The sequence below is a fragment of the Apteryx mantelli genome, chromosome 7 (genome assembly GCF_036417845.1).
Source record: "Apteryx mantelli isolate bAptMan1 chromosome 7, bAptMan1.hap1, whole genome shotgun sequence".
In the NCBI taxonomy this organism is placed as follows: domain Eukaryota; kingdom Metazoa; phylum Chordata; class Aves; order Apterygiformes; family Apterygidae; genus Apteryx; species Apteryx mantelli.
In genome coordinates, this window is record NC_089984.1 from 32,422,149 (window position 1) to 32,444,878 (window position 22,730).

At 41.1% G+C, this 22,730-nt stretch overlaps 1 protein-coding gene across 1 annotated transcript in view; it reads right to left on the minus strand.

Moving 5' to 3' along the window:
• The window catches only part of LOC106497456 (VPS10 domain-containing receptor SorCS1), a 309,481-nt gene that overhangs the window by 52,455 nt on the left and 234,296 nt on the right, over positions 1-22,730 (minus strand). Inside the window, exons 9-15 of the mRNA XM_067299556.1 lie at positions 18,102-18,281; positions 13,460-13,606; positions 6,292-6,394; positions 5,744-5,820; positions 4,442-4,533; positions 3,313-3,420; positions 1,537-1,654 (exon numbers count right to left, since the gene is read on the minus strand). Of these exons, the coding sequence (XP_067155657.1) occupies positions 1,537-1,654; positions 3,313-3,420; positions 4,442-4,533; positions 5,744-5,820; positions 6,292-6,394; positions 13,460-13,606; positions 18,102-18,281 (825 nt within the window). The remainder of the gene's footprint in view (positions 1-1,536; positions 1,655-3,312; positions 3,421-4,441; positions 4,534-5,743; positions 5,821-6,291; positions 6,395-13,459; positions 13,607-18,101; positions 18,282-22,730) is intronic.

Below are 22,730 nucleotides of genomic sequence, written 5' to 3' on the forward strand. Positions count from 1 at the left end.
CGAACCCTCTGCTATCTGAGAGACAGAGCAAGTACACTAGTTTGGTCATCTATTTATTGTTAATCTCATCCAGTGGAAACTAGTAATATGTACAAATGTAAAGACTTTCCACAGGCTCCGAGTTCAGGTTTTACAGGGTATGACCTATTATGTGCTAGATGCTAACACTTCTTTGTCTTTTCTCTCCTATCTTGAGCACTCTTCTAAATATCTCTATCTAGGGAGGAAGGCTCAGTCTTGTAACCTCAATGGAAAGCAAATCAAAAGGCAAGAGTCCACAGAAGCCTTCCTAAAAATAGTTCTGCAAGCTCCTAAGCCAACAACCTCAAAGATATACCGCAAAATCCTTGGCATTTTTGCTTATGCAAGCAGAGGAAGGCAAAGAACAAAATACAGTGGGTCTCACTTGTTACCTTTCATCCTTGTAAAATTGTTGGAGGAAAGAGAAACTTTTCATGGCTTTGATTTGCCCATGAAAAAGAAGGGCCAGAATGGCAACTGGTGTAAAATTCTGTGGCTTCTTGAATTTGTAGGAAGCAGTACTGATTTTCCTCATTTGAGGATTTAAGTCATATCTGGTATTTTTAATGTGGAGTTGAGCCTTGTGTAAGCGGCTAGTCTGAGTCAAGCTACTTTCATTTTATATTCATTATTAAATTCTTGTGCAGCAAGACACAGACAGAAGGACAACCTTTGATGATATAAATGGGTGCATCTCTTTTGACTTCAGTGGAGCCTGGGGTGTTTATATAGCCATAGAACCGTATTTTATTCTAATTTGATATAACACAGGCTGCCATGTCAGACTTGGCAGAGCTGGGAAAGTGCCCCCAGGGCAGGCACAGAGCGCTGCACAGAGCAAGTTAGCACGCTGGGGCATTTGGAGCAATGGCTCCAGGAAGGAGCATGCAGCAGCTGCAATCAGGATGCAAGGAACAGGGCACAGTGGACTCAAAGGAGCAAGGAATAAACTGCCCGACTCCTGCTGCAGAACAGACAGAGCAACGATGAAAACCAGTGAGTCAGAAATGGGTGTGAGATGGCTGCAATTGGAGGAAACAAGTGTGAAAGCAGTAAAAGGGTCTTAAGACACAAGGCTCTGAGGGCACAGAAGGCCAGAGGGAGAGAAAGGAGGTAAGGACTGAGAAACAGAATGGGAGATCTAAGAGTGAAGGAGTTCAAGCCTCTTTCAGCAGCAATGCTTGTGCTGTTACTGCTTCCCTCAGCTCTGGATAAGAGTCTGAGCTGTGCTTACAAGTGCCTGCACAGAGCCTGAAAACTCTGTCCCTTCTTCAGCACTGACTTTTATTCATTAGATACAGAAGAAGCCAATGGACAGCTGTTCATTCCTGGGGCTCACAGTGTGCAATCTGAGGCCAACACACCTGTGTAACAAAACAGAGCTGTCCAGCAAGGGACTAATGCCAAAAAAAAATCTGATACATCAAGCTGGCAGGAAAAGACAAGTGGATTATACTGATCTTTAACTGTAGGATCATTAATTACCTCAGGTCATATCCCAGCCTCATTTCTCACCTGGCTATGGAGTTGCCAAGGCCTGTAGTCCTCTTCTGCACACCTCCGATCAAAAATGGACTTGTAATCCACTTTCACCAGCTGCCATTCTGAGCGATGGCTGAAATGTCCAAACACTCTACAGAATACAGCAAAGCGTGCATACAGTAAAAGGTAGGGCCAGATGGAGTCTGGTAGTTACCTGATAGAGTTACCCACAAATTTCCAACAGAGATTAATTCTTCTAGGGGCCCAGTCCCAATGATTTTCACTGGACTGACATATTGAAAATGAGACTTGAACTCCTAAATATATACCACCCTCTTGAAAACTGGACATAGCTTTTACTCTGTGGATCAAGATTCTCCCACTTATGTCAATTCCCAGACTGACCAAAAAGAAAAGACTTGACATAGGGCTGGAGACAATGCTTCTTTACAGTCCTTCTAGACCTGAGTTGCTGTATCTCTGCAGCTGTTGCCCCGTGACGATTTACTGGTTCTGGCTGGCTGTACTAGAATTCTTCCATACTGTATATTGTACATTGCACAGTGTGGTTTTATCATCAATTATACAGTTTATAGACAACTCCATAGAGACTTTCCATTATCCATTCAGATACTGTGATCTGGCACTGAATCCCACTCTTGCCAATGAAACAATTAAATATGAGTGCTCCAAACTGGCTTTTAAACCATTAAGGTTTATTTTAGGATGAGGTTATATTTGTTGAACTTTGACTAACAAGTTAACATACAGGAAATGCAGAATGATATTTCAAAATATCAATAAAACATGGGAGACAACGTGGGCTTTGGCCCTGAAATACTCTTACTATTGTAGATAATGCAAATGCCTGGGGAGAGAAGTTCATTCACTACGTTTGAATTTGCCATTAGGTTTTTTTGTTCTAAAACTGATTTAAAATCAAAGACAAACTATTCAACTCCAATTTACCTTTGCCTAATGTCTCTTTAACAGAACCAATCAAATATGAGCAGCTAACTGTTTACAAGAGAGCCGCATCTTCAGATTGTCAAATTTTAAGAGTTACCCACAAGATTTTGATATCTCAAATAAGAGCTTTGGGCATGATTTCCACAAGAATTAAAACTCAAATGGATCATTCTCCATTCACCTCTATTAACTCAGGTTAGTTTTTTCAAGCCACATATTCTGTTTATTACAGGTCAGATCATTTTTTGCAAATAGAAACTGAATTTTCCTCCTGCTTTTCCAAATCTGATCTCAGGTAAAATGTCACAATTTCTGGCAGGCTGAATCAGATTTATGCACCATGCAGAACTTAGCATACCAGATTGAAACTAATCACAATTTTTCATGAGTCAGCCTCCAGGTAACATTTTGTCATTCATTCTTACACAAGAACGTCTTCATTTTCCTGTGTCTCAGTTAAAAAAAAAAAAAAAAAAGAAAGAAAAAAAGAAAGAAGTAGCAGCAAAAACAGAGCTATAAAAATACCCCACCATTTTTCTTTCAAATATTCATCTGTCAGGGATAACTCTGCTTTAAATCACACTCAATTTAAGGAGTCAGGTTTCAAGCTGATAAACTAAGCGATAATATTTTTTAGCTTGCAACAAACTATATTGTCATTCCCTCAATCATGTCACACATAAACATTGATGATTTAGCAACAGAAGACTATACACTCCTGGCTTCAGATAGCACGTGGTTTGGTCCCCAACCAGAAGCGCTATTATGTTACGAACAACTCTCATAAGATATTTATGGTGCAGTTCCCATCAACATTAGCATGATGACATGCTCACTTACGTCATGATGAGAGTTTCCTCTCCAGGTTCCCCTAACACTCCATCAACAAACAGTGGGAGGGATGTGAAGCTGTATTTGCTCCAAGAGTTCCCTTCATCGAAACTTAACCTAGTGGAGAATGCAGAATTAGTGTCTTTCCTTACTCTCCTCCTACATTACTTGAGGAGACTGTCTAGTCCACTACTGCTGATAAGTAGGAAAGAGCTTCTGTTCTTGGCTACTGCAGTTTTAGTCCTTGAAATAACTACTTTTTTTGGAAGCATCATAAATCAGAGCATTGATCAAGCTTGTCTGGCACTACAGTGCTAAGCCATGGCCAATACTTAAGTGGTAGAAACTAATAAGCTTCTGTTAGAGATTGATGCTTTAAGGGCAAAATGTAGCCTAGGACTAAGAGTTTTTTAAATAAATGGGTGGGTTTTAGCATCCTAGTTTTGAGTTTCCACCATAAGACATTTTGAGGAGGTTAGATTTCCAGCACACAAAAGCTTTGCCTCTTCTGACCAGTCATCTTCCCTGTGGTTGGTCTAAGTGGAACCTTGGAACCACTCACCACTTCTTAAAATTTGGGGCTGTTTTAGATATTGATATGACGCTTATTGTAGTGGCATGCAAAACAGCACTGAACTATATTTTACCTGCTACCGAAACTCAAGAGTGCTATCTAGTGGGGACACTTTTTTGTGTATAGCTTTATTGGCTATATAACCTAGAAGTTATTCAACAAAATTCTGGTCCATGATTGCTGCCTCCCACATAGAAGACAATTTTATCAATAATTTTGAAAATAGAGTACTTTGGCAATTTATTAAGAGACAAAGCCATATGCCAAACTATCTATTATATAAATAACCTAATTCAAGAAGCCAACCCTTGGTAAGTCAGGAAAGTTCTTTGTTTCTTTGTCGAATTACATTGACAATATCTAAGATCAGGCCCAGCTGAAACAGTGTAAAACAGAATTGCCAGAACTTCTTAGTCTTATCTAAGTGAATGCTTGCCAGTTTCTTAACTGATACTTTCTAGATTCTAGCTACTAAAAATTGTAGATGCAGCCTAACTGCCAATGTCCTGGCATCTGAAAGGAGGGATATCAGACTATCACATTTAGCACAGCTGAAATCGTTACCAGAGATGTCTGATAGGCAGGGATGTGTGTTTCATAGCGACAAGTACTCCACCCTGATCCAGGTACAGAACACTATGCTCGTCTTCAAAGATCTGGAAAATGAAGCACATATTTAGAACTGTTTCCTTCGTATCAAGAAAAGGCCATAGTTCTTTAAATCACAGTTCATGACAGAGGATGGAAATGCATTAAGCAAACTATTGAGCAGAGGAAGGCATTTTGTATCGAGATAGTTCCTTTTTTTTATTTATGTCTTTTTAGGTCCTTGCAAAATGCATTTTGCCTCTACTCAATAGAAAGGAGAGTCAGTTATAAACATGAATTGGTACATGGATAAACAATTTTCTTCTTTTCAATGACAGATTTCTGTTTGAGGAGGAAGAACTTAACATGTTTGCACATATCTGGCCCTAGCCCACATAAGTGATGTAGAGGGAAAAATGAGGGCTGGTCAAACACTGTGAAATAATTAAATTCCTGGAATATCAAATATTTAAACAGATTTTCTTTTCCTGTGTTTCTTTTGTATCAGCTTTCTGCAAACATCTGCTCTCCAGTTTATATAACAGCACTCATGAGTCTGGGAAAGTCACTTCTCTCTATGACTTCATATCGCACCTGAAAAATGGGAATCAACTTCTCTTTGAATATAAATAAATTAAAGGATAGCAATGCTTTTGTAACAAGTGGGATTCAACTAAACATTAGGCATTTGATTTAAATTCATCATCTAGTCCGTCTCCTTTATCAATGGAGAGAGACACAGCTTCAGAATAGGTTGAACTGTGTTCTGTCTTTTTCTCAATTAACTTCAGAGCAAGGCAAGATCATTAGCTTAAATGATCACTGAGCTTTGGACAACTCAACTCAGGTGAGATGAATCCCACACTCAGTGAGGGAGAAGCAGACTACCATAACAGCTAATCCTCTGGAAAGTAGATCATGGAGGAAGAGGAAATGGTTTGACCAGTACAAGGGGTATACAACAGTAAAGGGAAACATATTATCTCCTTGTAAATATTCATACTTTTTTCTGTTCTACTCTGCTGCAGGGTTAAATTGAAGCCAACCTCTGAGTAGTATTATAAAAATAATTTTGAGTTATATGAAACCTAATGATGTATTCAGCATTTTTTACTGGGTATATCTCTACCTCTCAACAGGAAAAGAAGTTTTCCCTTTTGTGTAGATTAGCAAAAAACTACTCTGAACCAAAAGAAAAAAAATGAAGCAACATTTTGAATCTAATTCCATTATAATTCCTTACAATTACTATTTCAACCTGTGATCCTGTGCACATACCTGTCTCCATGTGTTCCCAGCATCAGAAGAAACAAACATGCTGATGTCATTGTCTGATAGTTCAGCACCTATATTACCTGTAAGAAGAACACTGATCAGCGAAGCAACGTTTTAAGAAATAGCAGAATGAGCAAATCAGGGAAATAAACATTTTTGGTTTACCTTTTGTATTTATAGAACTTTTAGTCTTGGGAAGAGAGAATAAGGGGATCCAACATCCAGTTTGAAGAAAATGTATGTAAAAGTTGCAAAGCATATATCTCTACGCACCTCCGTACACAAAGGAAATGCACTGGTTTGAATCTAATGTTCATGAGAGTACAGGGCTAGAACTGATATCCTGGGTCTTGAAGGCCAGTTTCCATCAAAACAAATGACAGCTTGAAGGTCCATAAGGACTTCCATTTGAGAGTCTTCCTTTCTTCCTTCCCAGTACAGGTGGTGCTACATCACATGAGCCACTTAACACCCTCCCAGACCCATCACAAACTCAAGACTTGTCTCAGCAGTTGCACATCATAAACAGGCAAGCATTAAAAGCTTCATACCTGAAGCTACAATAATGCTGGGGGCAGTATCTCGGCTGGCGATATTTCCTGAGGTGTAGGGATTCTCTGAGACCTTCAGGTGAAGATGAAGGGAACAATAGGGCTATAGAGAAAGGGGAGAGAAAAGTGAAAAGCAGAGACACAACGTGAAGTGCATTCTCCTACTCCTACACGTTTTATGCCCTGAAGGGCATAAGAGCCCAATTAACAGTTGCTCTTGAGATTCAGGACACTGTTTCCTTACAGCTGCACCCAGCCATTCTTAGAAAGATATGGCCACTGTTCTGGTGACACTTTGCACCAGAATGATCCCATATGTTGCCAATGAAGCTACAAGGACAGGCATTGGGACTTATTCTTGCCCTTCAATGAAGGAGACACTCCAGAGAAAAGAATTTATCAGCTTCTCTTGCTCCAGTGGGAGAGTTTCTCTGCAACTTTCCAGTGCAACCCTTTCCCACTGGGAAACCAATCCACTAGGCTGCAAACCTTTCACAAGAACAAGGCAATGTCATTGAAGCTGTATGCAGGAAGGAGGCAACCTGGCTTGCAAGGACAGGTAAAGGTAAGGACTACTTAGCTCCCCTGACTGCTAGCTCTCTTGAGAAGCAAACAAGGCTACAAATATGATGAAGTGATTCACAGAACAGCATTGCCCTCGCTAACTCGGGAATGCAGAGCAATATAACCATACCATCGCTGCTAATTAGCCATGAGAAACAACTTAATTCAGACAGTGTCATACCATTTCTTGACCCTGAACTTTTTTGACACTTGACTGTTCTACACTACACTAGGCAGAAATATCAGGACTGAAAAGTATCAGTTTAAAAGTTGTTTAATACAATGCTTGATCGCCACATCTGGATGTGACCTTTGAGATTTCAATCCAACGGAAACCTTACCTACATGCAGTTGATTTTATATGTCAGGTACTCAGGTAGGGCAGGAATGGTACAGAATAAATCAGCTGAGCAAGTAGGTAAGGAGACAGACAGGCAGACAGACAGGCAGATTTCCAAATCTGCCATTATCATTTCATCCATGTCTCTACAAATCTGTAGCCTGATAATTTCTGACAATTTCTGATAATTTTCGCCCTCTCTTGGGTTTTATTTTCAGGGCTTTTTTCTTCCAAACCTCATGAAAAGCCCTTCATGAAATAGGCCAAGGGAAGGGAGGGGGAAAAAATACTGTCAAGAAAACTTGAAGCAAGCTGACCAAATTGAGGAGTGGATGTTAGACAGCTGAGGAGCATAAACAGCAAAGCACTTGCTTCAATTTGCATGGCTCTGCAAGACAAGCAGGGCAGACTATTCAGAAGGCCCTTCAGGCCCTGAATAGGCAGGTGTCTCTCTTTAACACACACTGTCTAAATCTGAGATCTCCAGCCCCAGAAGTTTTCTAGGCTTTCTCTTCAGCCACTGGAGAAAGACCCCTGACCCATCCCATCTCAAGGTAGGTGTCTATGACTCTGAAATTACAATCTACCCGTGGAGAACGACAACCACAACAGGCACATTTCTTTTTGCAAAGATGGATGGGGTTGGTGAGGAGAGATGTGAGCTCTCACCTCTGTGAGACAGGGAAAAGGGACACGGGGCGGTGCAGAAGGGAACATCACCTGCCAAGCACAATATGCCGAGCACCCTAACTCTAGCTGACAGCTTTGCGAGGTGAGCCGCTGGAGCAGCCTCGGGGGGCAGGGAGGGAGGGGAAAGCAAATTGAGCTGACGTGCATGCAGAAAGTAGAAAAGCACTAAGGGAGAATGAACTATTCCCTTTTACATTTTTATACATTGTGAAAAGACCAAATACAGAACATAGTTTCAAAACTAACATACTCCAAGTCCACCTCCAAAATTTTGAGGACAGTAACTAATGGCATTAACTCAGCCAGTTCCCTACTCTAGAGGTTAGATCTCGTTAGGCTCAAATTTGTGTTACCTGAGGTTTTCTTTCAAATTTGTCTCACTTCACAGATATAGTACACAGCAATGCAATACATGCATCAAATATTAAAACTCAGGGCACCTATCTAAGCTGAGAGACAGTACTTCTAGTGGCATGACTGCTTATTGGTTGGACTGCAGTGATACTTAGAGACTCCAGTAATAATTGGGTATGATGTAAAAAACATTTCCACTCCAGCCACACACCTAAAGTTATTGTCCATTGTCATCTCACCTCTAGACTACAGTGGCATTCTCCTCTTCATTCCAGATCCCTTATCCATCAGTTTCCTTACCCAATTCATTCACAGATACTTCTCCAGGCTAGCTTGTCTTCCACCATATTGCTGGTCTCTTTGTGTTTCTCCTCTGGCTCCCACAGCTTAACTTGTATACAGACATCTCGGATTTGCTTTTTAGGCATTTCATCAATGATCTCTATCCTCTTATTGTTCCAAACAGGTTACAGAAATGATTTTTACCATCGTAATCATCAGTTTGGGGTGTCCCTGTCACTGTCTAGTGCTGTGATAAGTGCTGCACAAATACCAAGAAAAAGACAACCACTGCCATGGAGCACTTGCAACTGAGGTAGAACATGAAGCCAAAGCGACATATCCCATTGCCCTGTTCACTACCATAGCTCTTGCAATCATGCTAAAGTTCAGTACTTGCTTCTAATATTTTCAAGTCAGCACTTCTATGCTCCACTCCCCTCTCAGAAGGCTCCTGAGGTCTGGAAAAAACTCCCCCTAAACACTTGAAAACCCACATCATGGCTGTTCTGCAAAGCCCACCTGAACAGTCTCCAATGATGTGTGCAAAGCAGCTGGCAGTAGCTGGTATACTGATCAGTATTTGCAGAATTGCCACGAGCAGGTTTGGGAAAACTTGAGAAGACATCCCTTCCATCTTGCAAGGTGTCCCAGAACACAATTCCCTGTACTATGTTTCAGCTAGAAGCAAATGCCATCCTTTTTTCCCCCTGTATGCCTAGGAGCTACTACTAAAGGTCCCTGAACAGGAGTGGGGCAAAGTGTTAAAATACAAGGATGAGGCTAGACACCATCCAGAAACCTAGGAGTAGTCACACTACTTGCTCACCTGCAAAGGCACAGACCAATGAAGAGAGCTAAACACTTCCACGAGGGATTCAGAAAATCACACTTAGATGCTTAAATTATTGTCAGATGGTGCGAATGCCCGTCGTTATGAGAAATGGGTCTTGTCCTGAAAGCACTTATAATTCATATAGACAAGATAAATAAAATGTGGGAGGGAATAAACAGATATCTGGGGAAGAGTGGCACAGAGAAAGTAAATGACTTGCCCAAAGTTACATTGGAGGTAGGTCTAAAAATTGAATCAACATTCTCTTGAGATTCATCCCAGTGTTTTAACCACAAGACCATCCTTGAAAGCAAATTGAAAGCTAATACTAGAGGCCCATAACTTGCAAGATAGAATTACTCTGAAGTTGACCACTTCACAGCACAAGATAAGTATCAGACAAAACCAGCACCTTTGGAACATAATCTTTATAAAATACCTGCCAAGGTATTAAGTGTATTCAGCTTAGAAAAAAAGTGGTACAAACAAGATAGGCTTAGATGGAATTCTGTTGTTTTCCTTCATTCTCGTTATTCAGAGCAATCTCACACACACACACACACACACAAAAAAAAAGCAAAAAAATTCTCTCCTCTCTCCTGCATCTTCGATGTGGATCCAGAAGTCCTTACCTCCCAATCTCCACGGGTTTCCTGCCACAGACCTATACCCCCCATGCTCCTTTACTGCAGTTCCTGAACAGGACACCGCTCCTCTTTCTGGTGGCAGGATACAACCAGCCCTACCCAGCAGGATTCCTGAAGAGTTAATGCCACCTCCTAGTTATGAATCATCTTCAAAACTCTATTTTTCTCAGGTCTCCAAGACACGTGGTCTACATCTCCTGGCTCTAGGATATATGAAGATCTAAATATCTGCTCCACAGGCTCAGTAATGTCTGCTGCCTCTTCTGTAAACAAAATTGGAGAGAAATGCACTGCTCTGGAGTCAGGTAAGTTCTTCTTAGCGCTCAGATGGAAGGTGCACGTCCAACCAGAGGAAAGGTTTGTTTCAAAGTCAAAGGGAAATATTTTAATGTTCTAGTTTAAATGGTCACTTTCATTTTTAAACTTGATGCAAGTTTCAAGAAAGAGTTAAAAAAGAAAAAGATGAAATAGCTAGAGAATAAACCTTTTCGTTTGACCTGTTTCCCTCTCCTCCCAATTCAGCCACTGAACCAGAAAAGAAATTCATTATTTGCACAAGTAATTCATCCATTTCCTTTTCTCCATTTTTTTTTTCCCTGAACAGAATGCCCCTGTGGATCCCTGGCTTATTTCCAGGCATATACGACATTTCTAGTACTTCTGCTCAGAAAATTTCCCCTACTACTCCCAAACTCTGTGCTCTGTTATCTGTCATTTCTCAAACCTTGCACTCTACAGTCTGCTTTCATTTCCCCCTACCATTAACTGTGAAGCTCAAAGTGGATTTTTAAATAGCCTGGCTCTCTCTTGTGGGATTACTATTTTACTTTGCAGTTTTGGTATATTTTCTAAATTGCCCTCCTGCCTTTCTCTTGCAAGCAGACTGCTCCTGTAAAAGACTCTGTAAGTCAGTTTAGTTCAGATTTCTTCTATTTCCCATCTTGCAAACTATCAAGTCAACCACCTGAGACCCTGATATGCTGAGCGGATCCTTTCTATGTTACAATTCCACTAGTTTGTGATGACCTAAGCATGAAGGAGTGCTCAGACAGGCTCGGACAATGACAGAGGTCTCTTACCCATCTCTATTACCTCATGCCAAAGGGAAGAGGAAAACTAAACATGGCTAAACACTGCTCTAGCCTTATCATAGGCAAGGGCCAACTAAGTTCCTTCTTACTCTCTTTCTGGAAAAGTAAAGCCTGAGCTGCATAGTTTAATTCCATTGAGGATCTGCCCCATGCCCTCTTGAAATCAATGCAGAGATTCCTACAGACTCCCACCGACCCCAGCCCAAGTCATAGAGGGTGTAAGAGGTGGTTGCTTTCCAGTGAAAACAGGATGACAAGTCTGTATCAAGCTTGCACATGGTGGAAGCAACGCTCAGGGCAGCTACGTTCTTGTGTAGACAGCAAGATAAAAATGGGCCAGTGTTTAAACAGTGTTTTGTGCATAGCGGAGTTATAAGCATGTGAACACAATCCACAGAGAACCAAGAGTTTTTTTGGATCAATTCAAGTGCCCCACACTTCTGCCCCTGCTCGTGACCCCTTACCTGGCATGTTCAACTTTACCACCACCGAGGGAGTCCCAGCTTGTATAGGCACAGCTGATCTAACTCCAGCTGGACTACACGGAGCTCTCAGGTGACCATGAGTGCAATGGCAGACACGGTGTGGATGGGAAGACTCAAGGGAGCCATAATCCCCTCTTCCCATGACAGCCATCCAATTCTGGTTTATACTCAGACATATGACCACTTTCGCTATATAGCAGATAACTGCAGTGGCAGCATACTCTTGTATATAAAATGCACAATTCCTGCGCACAACTGTTCTTTGAAGACTTTGCAAGTGGTACTTTTGGCTCATTTATAACCACAATGGCAAGTCAGATCTCTCATAAGCAATGTATTAGAATAGCAAGAAAGACTTTTGCTTAGAGTTCAAACTTCCAATTTATGGAAAAAGTGTGAGGTTTACTTTTATTATTTTATGAACCCACAAGGTTTATATTTCTTGTTTTTTTTTTGTTGTTTTTTTTTACTGGAAATATTATACTCTCACCTTGAAAATCTTGGGTTTATGACAAAACTGGCCATCATTTGAAAAAGTTAAGTATTTTATTTATAAAAAATGTTCACCCGAGTTAAAATTAGGTTACAATCTATTTAAAACACAAGACTTCTACACATACTGCTTTCCAAAAAATTGAAATGTTTTATGTCTGCAAAGTTTTCTGAATGCCATCTTTTCGGTTTTCATCTTAAAGAAAGATTTAATTTAGAACTGCCCTTAGATATAATTTTTAAAAAGACAGAAAAAGAAAACAAACCCAAGGGAATTTGGTCCTTCTCTGAAATAAGTCTTCTGTTTGACTCCCAATCCTCCCTATTTATTTTTTATTTTCCAGAGAGAAAATGAAATGACTTTCATTCTGGCTCTATCAAAAAATCAATTACTTGAACAGCTTCAAATATAAAGTTATTTATTCTTTGCTCTTACAAATAATGTGTGGGGTTCAGTTAAAAGATTAGTGTAGCATTCAGTTACGTAACATCATGCACATAATGTAAAGCTGATTCATATTCTAACAAACTAACAGCCTCAGCAATGAGAAACAACATTTTTTTGCGTGATGGGAGGCAACACGCAGGAAGAGTAGTATAAGTAGTGTTCTGTCTGAAACATGTTACCATTTTTGCAGTATAAAAGTTATTGAAAATTGTAATGGCTAGAGTTCTCAGAGCATTATCCCAGTACTGTATATAGATTATAAAAGCTGAAAAATACACACAGAAAAGTCTAACCTATCTAATTTAGCAGCATTTTCCAATTCTATTCATGTTGCTTAGATTTTCCTTTCACTCTTGGAAACCTTTTACCTATAATGATAAATGTTTAAAGGTTTATCTATATGTTGATCTATAGTGATAAATACAAACACAGATACAACATACACACCCAACATTTACCCACCCATACATTTGCATGAATGTGTCGCTTTTCATTTTTGAGCTCAAAGAGAAAATCATAAACATTAACATTGCCAACAGACTGGCCCGAAAGAAGAGAGCCCTCTTCATTTGAGCCTACAGCGAATTATTAGGGTTCCTGAAAGCTCCCGAGCCTACAGTAGCTCACTCCTCCCATCTAGTGTCCAGAGAATCAACTGCGCAGAAACAGAGTCCAGCTTCACCTGCTGTTTTCAGAGCAGACCATCAGTTGTGCAGAGGGAAGCTGATCTGCAATGCTTTCTTTTGTTCCAGAAATTAAATTAAATTACAATGCCAGCTCTTGCAATACCATCTGGCGGCCCTAACCTAATGTACTGCACTTTTAAAATGCAGCATTCTCTCCATGAATCACACCGCATGAGCTGCCCTCCCGGTGTTACCTCCAAAAAAAAAAAGATTGCTCTGGCGTGTTACTGCTGCCCCAAGTCCCACCATGTACTTACCAGGAGACAGTGAACAGGGTTTCCTCTCAGATCAGTGTCCGGAGCCTGCAACAAGCTCCAATCTCTTCCTTTATTGTAGGTGATGAAAGTTTTCACTTGGTTGTCAATCTTCTTGTTAGCCAAGAACATTCCCTTTATCCCTGCTACCTAGGAAAAATTGACATGGCTGAAAAATAGATTAAGCCGATGCAGGTTCTGGGTACACGTGTGTCTCTCTTGCCCTGTCAAATCCAACAGTGATCTTGTGGCTGTGTCAGTGTGATAGATGTCAGGGCAAGAATTGCCAGCGAGCATCAGAGGAAGGCAAACTGAGGGGCCGAAGACAAGATTAACCGTCACAGGTGGAAAGGTGACAGATGGAAGAGAAAGCTTGTATTTCAGAAGCAGCATGGGAACATGGTAAGATGTCAGTAATGCTACCTGTAAAGTGACAATCTTTAAGCTGCATAGGCATCCTTTCCCCTGAAAGATGAAATACTTATAGTGCAGTTATTCGCCTCCAGTAGGAGAAAACAGCAGCAGTTTTGGCCTTGCAAAGAAAACAGCAACACACACATACACATGCCTTTAGTGCTTCTATTCTCATACAGCCTGTTTAGGACCTTTTATCTAAGGATCTCAATGATCAGTAATTCAGCTTCATAATGATCAGTATTTCAACATGATAACTTTGGGCATATAGGTATTTTTATGCCAGTTTTATATTTTGAGGAAACCGAAGCATCGATGATTCACCCTAGGCCACCCAGAACGTAGAACCAGCAATGAGATCCTGGTCCTTTTATTATTCCCAGTGTTTTATCTGGCAGCTTTACCAGAGGAGACCTGAAGGATTATTTTGGAAAGATGTGATGCTAACAGACTCACATTGGAATCAAGCCCAAAAGTGCCTCGGTGGGGAGAAAAAAAGTCAACCAAAACCCACAACTCACATTGCAGAATGTTCCTCATCTTCTCAGCACGCTGAAAATCAATAGCCCAATAGCTGCTGCAGCTTGCTAATGAATTTGTTAGGCTGTCATTCTGCAATCTGAGTGCTACAATAAAAAGGGAAAAGAAATCAGGAGCAGGGGAGGAAGGGAGAAACTTTGTCTTCCATCAAGTCCACTAAGTCGTCCACCCCATTTCTTCTTGTGCTGCAGAACTGGTACACAGAATCACTCATCAAGACTTTTTATTCATAGAGGTTATTACTTGAACGGCACCATGTGGCAAACGGTCACAGCAGATTCAGAGTTTGTTCTAGCCTCAGACAACTGGGCCTGCCTCAGTTGACATCCCCAGTTATGGGGTTCAGTTTGGATGCTATCAGTGCCAGCAAGGACCTTACTGCCATGCCATGGGACTATTAGTGTACAGTATATTGGTATAGTACACTGTATTAATTCTGAATAGCACTTTCTTCCTTGTGTGATTGCACTGAGGCATTTTGAAGCCACTTAAAGGCTAAGACATGATTTGCTATAAGGGGCAATAGTCTTTAAAAAAAGGAGTTAGCTGATCTATAGTTGATATAAGCATAAAAAGATAGTATTTTAAATGTTCTAACAGTATTGTTTTTCCCATGCAACTAAGTTTACAGAGTTTCTTTCATGTGATAGAAAGGCACTCTGATAAGAAAGGAGTACTCTGTCTCCCAATGGTATTGTATAAATAGCCAGGGCTGGAAAAATAACATTGTTCTGCTTTTGCTACCAGAGGCCAGAGCCAATAGCTCCATTTGTACCTTTCTTTGTTGTTGTGCTGAAATAGTTGTATTATAGTCCCTGTGAAATGCTGGCCATAAATGATTAAAGAACATTTTATATACCAGGTGACAAATGTGCTCTAAAATCCCGTGAATTTTTCTTTTTATGATTCTAGTCATGGGCTGGGAACTCAGAGTCCTTTCCAGAGTAAGCAAAGTGTAAGTTATGCTGTCAGTCTGGGACAGCTTTATCTTAAAAAAGACTGCACACAGTATACATGGTCGTGTACTCTCAGCAGGAAGAGATACACCTATTGCATATTCACATCCATGACACACAATCCCAGCTGTTCACACAACCATGACAGAGAAAGCACTGCATCCACAAGCGGTCAGAGTGACAAGCACTACAGCGGTCCCCACAGAGGCTTTGTGGGCAATCCAAACAGATATGCATTGTGTACAGACGCACTGTCCGCAGATGTGGTGAAAGATTCATACAAGACACTGAAACACACAGCTTGAAATACTTTCTTCACTTCCCATCACCAGCTTCATACTTCAAGAATACGCTTTCCATCAGAAATACATACTGGTAAAAACAAGCAAGTCCCAGACATGACAGATACACTTCATAGCTACAAACACACCTCCTCACAGTAGTTCTCTCCTCTAAAGGTTTCCATTCCCTCTTCAACCACTGGTCAAATTAAAAAACAAACAATTTATTCTAGTTTTTCCCAATACCAAAGAGGCCAACTATTATCATTTTGGAAATGACTTCCCACAGGCAGGACTGTCTTGCTGCAGACCAGTCCAAATGCAGAGCTATATTACTGGAGAGGTGCAGGAATAAGAGAGGGGACTCAGAACCACTGGCCAGTGACTGCTGCTCTTCCCTTGCTCTAGGGAACGGTCTCTAGGACAGCCCCATCGCTACTGCAGACCCTCTGAATACTGGTTCCAGTGTGTTACTGATGCATTGGCATTAGCAGGAAGTAGGAAGAAGAGCTATTCTCATGCCCTACCCTGTCCAAGAGGCAGGAAGGAGCCCCACAGAGAGTGGGTCTCCTCATCCTCTGCAAGGTCCAGCAGCAGAATAGCCCACAGTCCGGAATAACAATCTCCCAGTGAAAGGGTCCTGTTGACTTACAATGGGAGAGAATGGAGAACATGACGAGGCATGAGGGCAGAACTTCTATTTTCTCTTCATACCCAATGCAATTTCCTCTTGAGCAGCATTAAGCAGATTTATCTTTGATGTAGAACTGGTTCAGGAGTCTAGACACAAAAACACATTCACTACAATGCAAACAGATGAACCTACCTATTCTACCCAAGAAGCACATACATACAGACGCACGTACATGCCTTTTTCTGGCATCATCTTCTCAAATAATCTTTCTTTTCTAAATATACTGCTGTCACCATACAAGGACTGATTTTGCAATCTCTCCACTTTTTTAATTCATCTATGGATTTTCTTCTTCTCTCTTCATCTCCATTTACCCCTAAGCACTCATCATTTGCAGCAACCCTATTGGGACAATCACACTGGATGGCTTTCTGTTCCCTTCCAGCTAGAACATCAAATTTAAAAGGAGGTTTGTGCCAGGTTCAGTGCCAGCCAATATTCTTTCTATCTAGGTAATCAGCAGATATGACGCTACAAGTCTGATCCCATCAAATTCAACCTAGGTTACTGTGTACTGTCAGTCTAATAAAACAAAGACTTTCCTTTCCCCCTGGGATGTAGGGCACCTTTACATAATACAGTGAAACTGCTTCTCAAGCTGACAGTAATAAGAGGCAACAGCCTTTCCATGGGCTGCCAGCATTGCAGAGATTAACAGTAAAAACCTCTGAATGACTGGGAAATACCAGTGCCCATCCTCTTGCAATTCATCTGCAATTACGCACAACACTTCGGCTTTCTGTAAGGATATTTCAAGGTGGTTTCTAAGAAAACGGCAGCTAGAGGCAACCTGGGTAGCAGAGCTAATATCCAGGTGGTGAAGGGGAAATAAAGGAAGCATCTTCTTTTTCAAAGGAACTCAGAGCTGGTTCATGGCTTTTGTTCTAAATGGTCAGAAAAACACCTGGAAATTATCTGAAAAAAGTTGACCCTCCTAACAGCAACTGAGAATCAAATTTCTACTAGCTAAAGCACTGTCTCCAGAAACAAAACAGGCAGCAGAGCAAGAGAAGTATAAGGGCATAGTAAAAGTCCTGTTCTCAGGTTCAGTAATCATAGAAGGCAATTTAAGTTGGCCTTCTTACAGGTAAGTTTTGGCAGACTGCACTTGTCAGGAAAAGGCTCAGGGTAAAGGGAACATCAAGGTGAAGTAGGAGGGTTCTGAGTTTCCCTGCTTATGTGATCGCCCAAGACGGCCTACCTAAAATTACTTCGATTCCCAGAATAGCCCAAGATGGGCAGGGTGACAAAGGTGGCTGAAAACTGCTGTCTCTTCTTCCTTCTAAAACAAGAGCTCAGGCTCTCAGAAATGCAATAAAAATGGCAGAGTGTTAGGAGTCTTCAGAGCTATGGGCTGGACTGATGGGGGCTCAGGGGCCCAATGCACTCAGGGCAGCAGGATTCTGGCTGAGAAACTCAGAGTTCCTCTCAGGGACTGAATGAACTGTTCCACTACATCTTCTACTACACACATTCCTACACAGACATGAGCTCTTCTTTACCTGAGACCTACGTGAGAGTACACCAGTGAATGTTTGTACTACCAGGCTAGTCCTAACTTATACATCTATGCAAAACCTGACCTTGGAATTCAGCTGATTGCATTGAGATCCTTCAATAAAAGGAGGGTAAAACTGTGTTTAGCCACTAGAGCCGTAAGGATCACATGCATACTATGAGAGGGACGTGCAAGGCGGCAACGGTATTCGTGTCACATGAACTCTTGAGTTAGGAATGAGACATTTGGAGTTACGACATACCTCATAGAGGTCAATCATCACATTCCCCTCCAGCCCTTGACTACTCTTGACATTTTCCAAGGCCAGGGTGAAGTACACTCCCCGGGTGTCGGAGATATACAGGTTGTACGTATCATTCTGGTTCCACTCTTGAACAGCTGCAAACACCTGATTCTCATCCGTGCTGATAACATGCATGTCCTGAGGAAAGAAAACAGGAATGTTACCAGAGGGAGTTCTACCCTGTCGTTTTGAAGGGCACCATGATAATTGTGGAGGAGCAAGAGATATATTTAGGCTGAAGTTTAATCAGAAACTGTACACACACTCTGAAAAGCAGAGAATTCCATCCACATGTGCTCTCTTCTGCCAATTTTCAAAGTGGTAATTAACTGATGAGGTGTTATTTGAACATTTATATTGGCAATGTAGCATTATACAGCAGCACATTTTTCCCTACCAAAATTTTCATTTTAATGAGTATCGTGGGTGGGGGGTGTTGTCTGGCAATTGAATGATTTTACTTGCGATTGTGAAGTCAGAGATATTAAAAATGCTTAAAAAAAAAAAAGAAGAAAGCAGCATCTGAAACGTCTGCTTCTTGCATAGTTCCTAGACACCAAGTGTGCATGGGAACCGATACATGAAGGATCTACTGGGGTGATCTGCAGCCAGTGCTGCTGTTATTTATTATTTTTAATGACTGTCACTGAGAGTGGGCCACTGTGCTAAACACGTCCCAACAATATAACAGAAAGACAACCCTAAGTCTCACTAGATTCAAAGGGCAGAATGGTAGTTAGGCCACTAGCTTTAAGAGTGAGGTTTTGCTTTCCTTTTCTGTGTTTGTTCTGTGTGCTACAGCAGGCAGAAAGCAATGAAAAAGAGTGTAATTGAAAACAAATTCTATTAAACCTGATTCCCTCTTCCATTGCCAGGAGAAATCATCACCCAAAAAGCTACTAGTGAGGAGATAGTTATAATGAAATTCCCAGGTTCTATCTGCCCAGTACAGGAGCCCCAGGTTCTTTGGTGCCTTAAAAATCTGTGGAGTTAAGAAAAGAAATGCAGATTTCTTAGCACCAGGTGATTCCCAAAAGATTCAGCTGTTCTGTCTGCATTGGGCAGATATCCCAAGGTTGTTTTGCTTCCTTGAATCAGACAGAGCTTTCTGTATGCAAAACTGGGAATTTAATCAGAAAAGACATTCTTTGGAAACTGATGCTACTTCTTCTTTCTGGTAATAATAATCTTTGACAATTAGCTTTCTTGCAGATATGTAGGGGAGTTTACTCCTCCAGATGGAGACCTGTAATGTAAAGATGAAAAATAATATGGGGAAGAAATCTGATTTATAAATTTTAAGTGGATCCACCATCAAGTTAAGATTCAGAACAGTTGTCTGTTCATCCAGATCCAGATCTGCATATCAGAGCGGACGGATATTCCCTTGATTTACTTGCTTCTTTATGCTGCAGTAAAAAGCATCCCATAAAATGGCCTGATTTTGTGGAGGAACGAATTGGGTCAATTCCTAAGGTGATAGGAACGGTAATATAAGTCCCATTGGCTTTTACTAATTGTGGTTGTGAACAGATATCCTCTCTCCAGTACAGCTCTGCAGTTGTACAGCTGTACAGCTCTACTCTCTCTGCAGCTGTGCTAGTAGAAGTTACTGCTGCAGCTGCTTGTCAGAGGCTCTTTGTTTCAGACTGTCACCCTAGTCAATGTGCTGGTAGAGTTTTATGAGTATGTGTTCCTAATGTGCTTCAGGCAGCTTCAGGTAGCACAGCTCCAATCTCCAGCTTAAGCTTTTAGATGTGTGCACATAAACATGGACAGACCTCTCTGCTGAAACACAGACAGAGATTATAAGCAAAATTACAATATACAAGTTCATTAACTTATCATTTTAATCAATAGTTTTGTAATAACTGGGGGAGAGAGGTAAGAAGATATTTTGATCAACACCAGGGAAAAGCGAAGGCAGTTTCATAAATGCTGAACAGGCAAATAAAATAATTTATTCACTAGACACTTCCGGAGTTTTGATCAGGTAATGCTGTAGGATGCAAGTCTAAGAAGATCCCAGTAAGACTGAAGGAATTTAACCCTGGAGAAGCACAGACTGAGACAGAACTGGCATAATACATGTAGTGCAGAAAGTCAAAAATAATGTTCCAACTGCTTACCTTTGTGGATCAGTTAACTTTTCCTCTGAATATGGCCTTGCCCAACAGATGCAGGTACAATGCAACAGTCTGATAGAAGGGGACCATTATACGAGTGTCAAATACGTCTTTGAACAACATTAGAAATTTTTAGTTTCCATGTTGCGAAAATCAGTATTAACTTGCATATCACATTCACTCCTAATATCTGAGCCAGGTATATGTACCAGGACAAATCCCTATCGTGGGAGTGTCATGTTTTGAAAACTAATGCACTGGACTTTCTAGCTCATGTGCTAGGAGAGAAGAATGGTCAGGAGACAGAAACCTTTAAGTTAAGTTAAGCTCTCATTTCTCATCTAGACCTGAGCCTGTAGTTCTGCAGAATCATCTACTGGAAAACCTTTATCATTTCTCAGTCCTGATGCAAGTGCCAAGGTTTCTACATCACAGTAAAGCGTGAACCTTAAAGAAGAGCTGAAGCTCAAACATGGAGAATGGCTGAATTCTTCTTCAGACCAGAGTTGAGGTCACAGGAGAGAGGCAACTGGTACAGGATGAGTGAGATTTGTTTCCCTATGGTAGTGAAAATCTAACACAATATAGCCAAGTTAAGCGCACGCAGGGCCACTGTCAAAGGCTGTTTTGGGAGAAAGTCATTCAATTTAACATCCAGGTCTCCAAAGTGTGCTGCCAAGGCTGAGACAGGTGTGTAGCTCCAGACCACTGCTCTTCTCTTCCAAACAAGCTCTGGAGCACTGACAAAGGCCTTCTCTCCTTTTCCAGTGTCCACTTTCTTGCCTTGCTCTACCAAAGGTGAAGTTGGAATAAATTGATTCTACAGTCCAGTGGGAAGGAGAAAAGACTGAAGTTTCAAACCTTCTTGCCAACTACATGAAAAATTACATTGGCAAAAGGTCTTTTCTGGTAGAAGGCATCATCTGTTGTTGATTTCTGGTAAAAGCTCATTGTTTTTCCAGCAAACAACTATCTGTGGGCTTCTTCTCCACAAGCAGATAGTTTACACTCATTTTATGAGGTTTTCTGTATTGGCCCCAACATATCACACCATGCTGACATATTGAGAGCATCAGATTTGCCACAAGGAACATCAATCCCCTTCAAGTAATATGCAAATCTGTCATTCTAGCAGAACAATATTTGCCTGTTTTTTATTTTTTTATGTGAGAAGAGTGCTTTGAGGGAGAAATAGTACCAAAAAACGGCATTCATCCTGATACAGAGTAAGAGCTTCCCTAAACTCTTCTCTGCTCCAACAGAAATTCATTTTACCACCCTACAAAAGGGAAGAGAGAAGGAAAGCAGAGCAAGGCAACTTTCTCATACAGCCATTGCCATCTTCAGGGGCTCCTCATGCTCTCTACAGAGAGCCTGAGCGTTCCTCCCTCTGCTCCAGTACATGGTCGAAGTACATTAGTATGTGGCTCTGCCATCTGTCCTTCTTGTCTTTCCAAAGACAAAAGACCACAACAGTGTGCATGGGTTTGATCAAATGTCTGCTCAAATAACTAAAGGCCAAGGCTTTCTGAATCACTAAATATGCTTCAGGTGCCCTTTTTGCACTTGGTCAGAGAACTTTTCTTCTTGGCAAGTTAAAATTGCAGGGTTGTGTAATGCCCGTTTTATCCCGTCCATTACTGGGACTGTCAGATGTTTTTAAGGTCTGTATTTCAGCTTTTTTTTTTTTTTGTTATTGCTTCTTCCATCAGAGCGTGCATTCTAAAGTCATAGATTTAAAATGGAGGTACCACAAACACCTACCCCAGTCAAACCAGTACCGTTTTAAGAACACATCTTCTTTTAAAGAGACATTGCTTGCCTTGCCTCTGTATTCACAGATGTCTGCCCTGTGCATTGGTCTAAAATGGAGCAAGTTTGAGAATCCTGTGTGTAAGCTTAAGGTACATATTGTTATTCTCACGACTGATTATAATAAGCTACACTATAAAGTCTATGTCAGAGCCCCCATCGTGGTGCTGTGGTACAGAATGAGCAGTAGCAATCCATGGCAGGAATTAACAGGTTTCAATAAAGATCATTTGCAGGCTTAACACAACCTGTACACAAATGTACAGACATACTCTTATATGGGAGATAGTTCCAAGTTCATTCAGGCTTTTTACGCAAACTGGCTGTCAGGCTAACAATTAGTGCCCATAGCAAGAATATTTTGGTTTTGGGTTTGCTATAGGCCATTCCTGCCTGAGAAGCAGTATCACCTGCCAAAGCAGCCCACTGTCACACTCCTCTGGTTCAGGAGTGACATGCCAAGGTAAAGAGCTTGACATTTCACTCTTCAGTTCCAGAAGTCGCTTAGCACTGTTTGCCATATTTGGTCCCACTTTCTTAGCTGAAGGAGATAAAAGAGAATTTAGGCATAAAAGGAGCTGTTTGTTTCGATTCCTTTGAGTAGCACGGTGCTTTGTGCATTTTTAATAAAAGCAGCTATCCTGCTTTG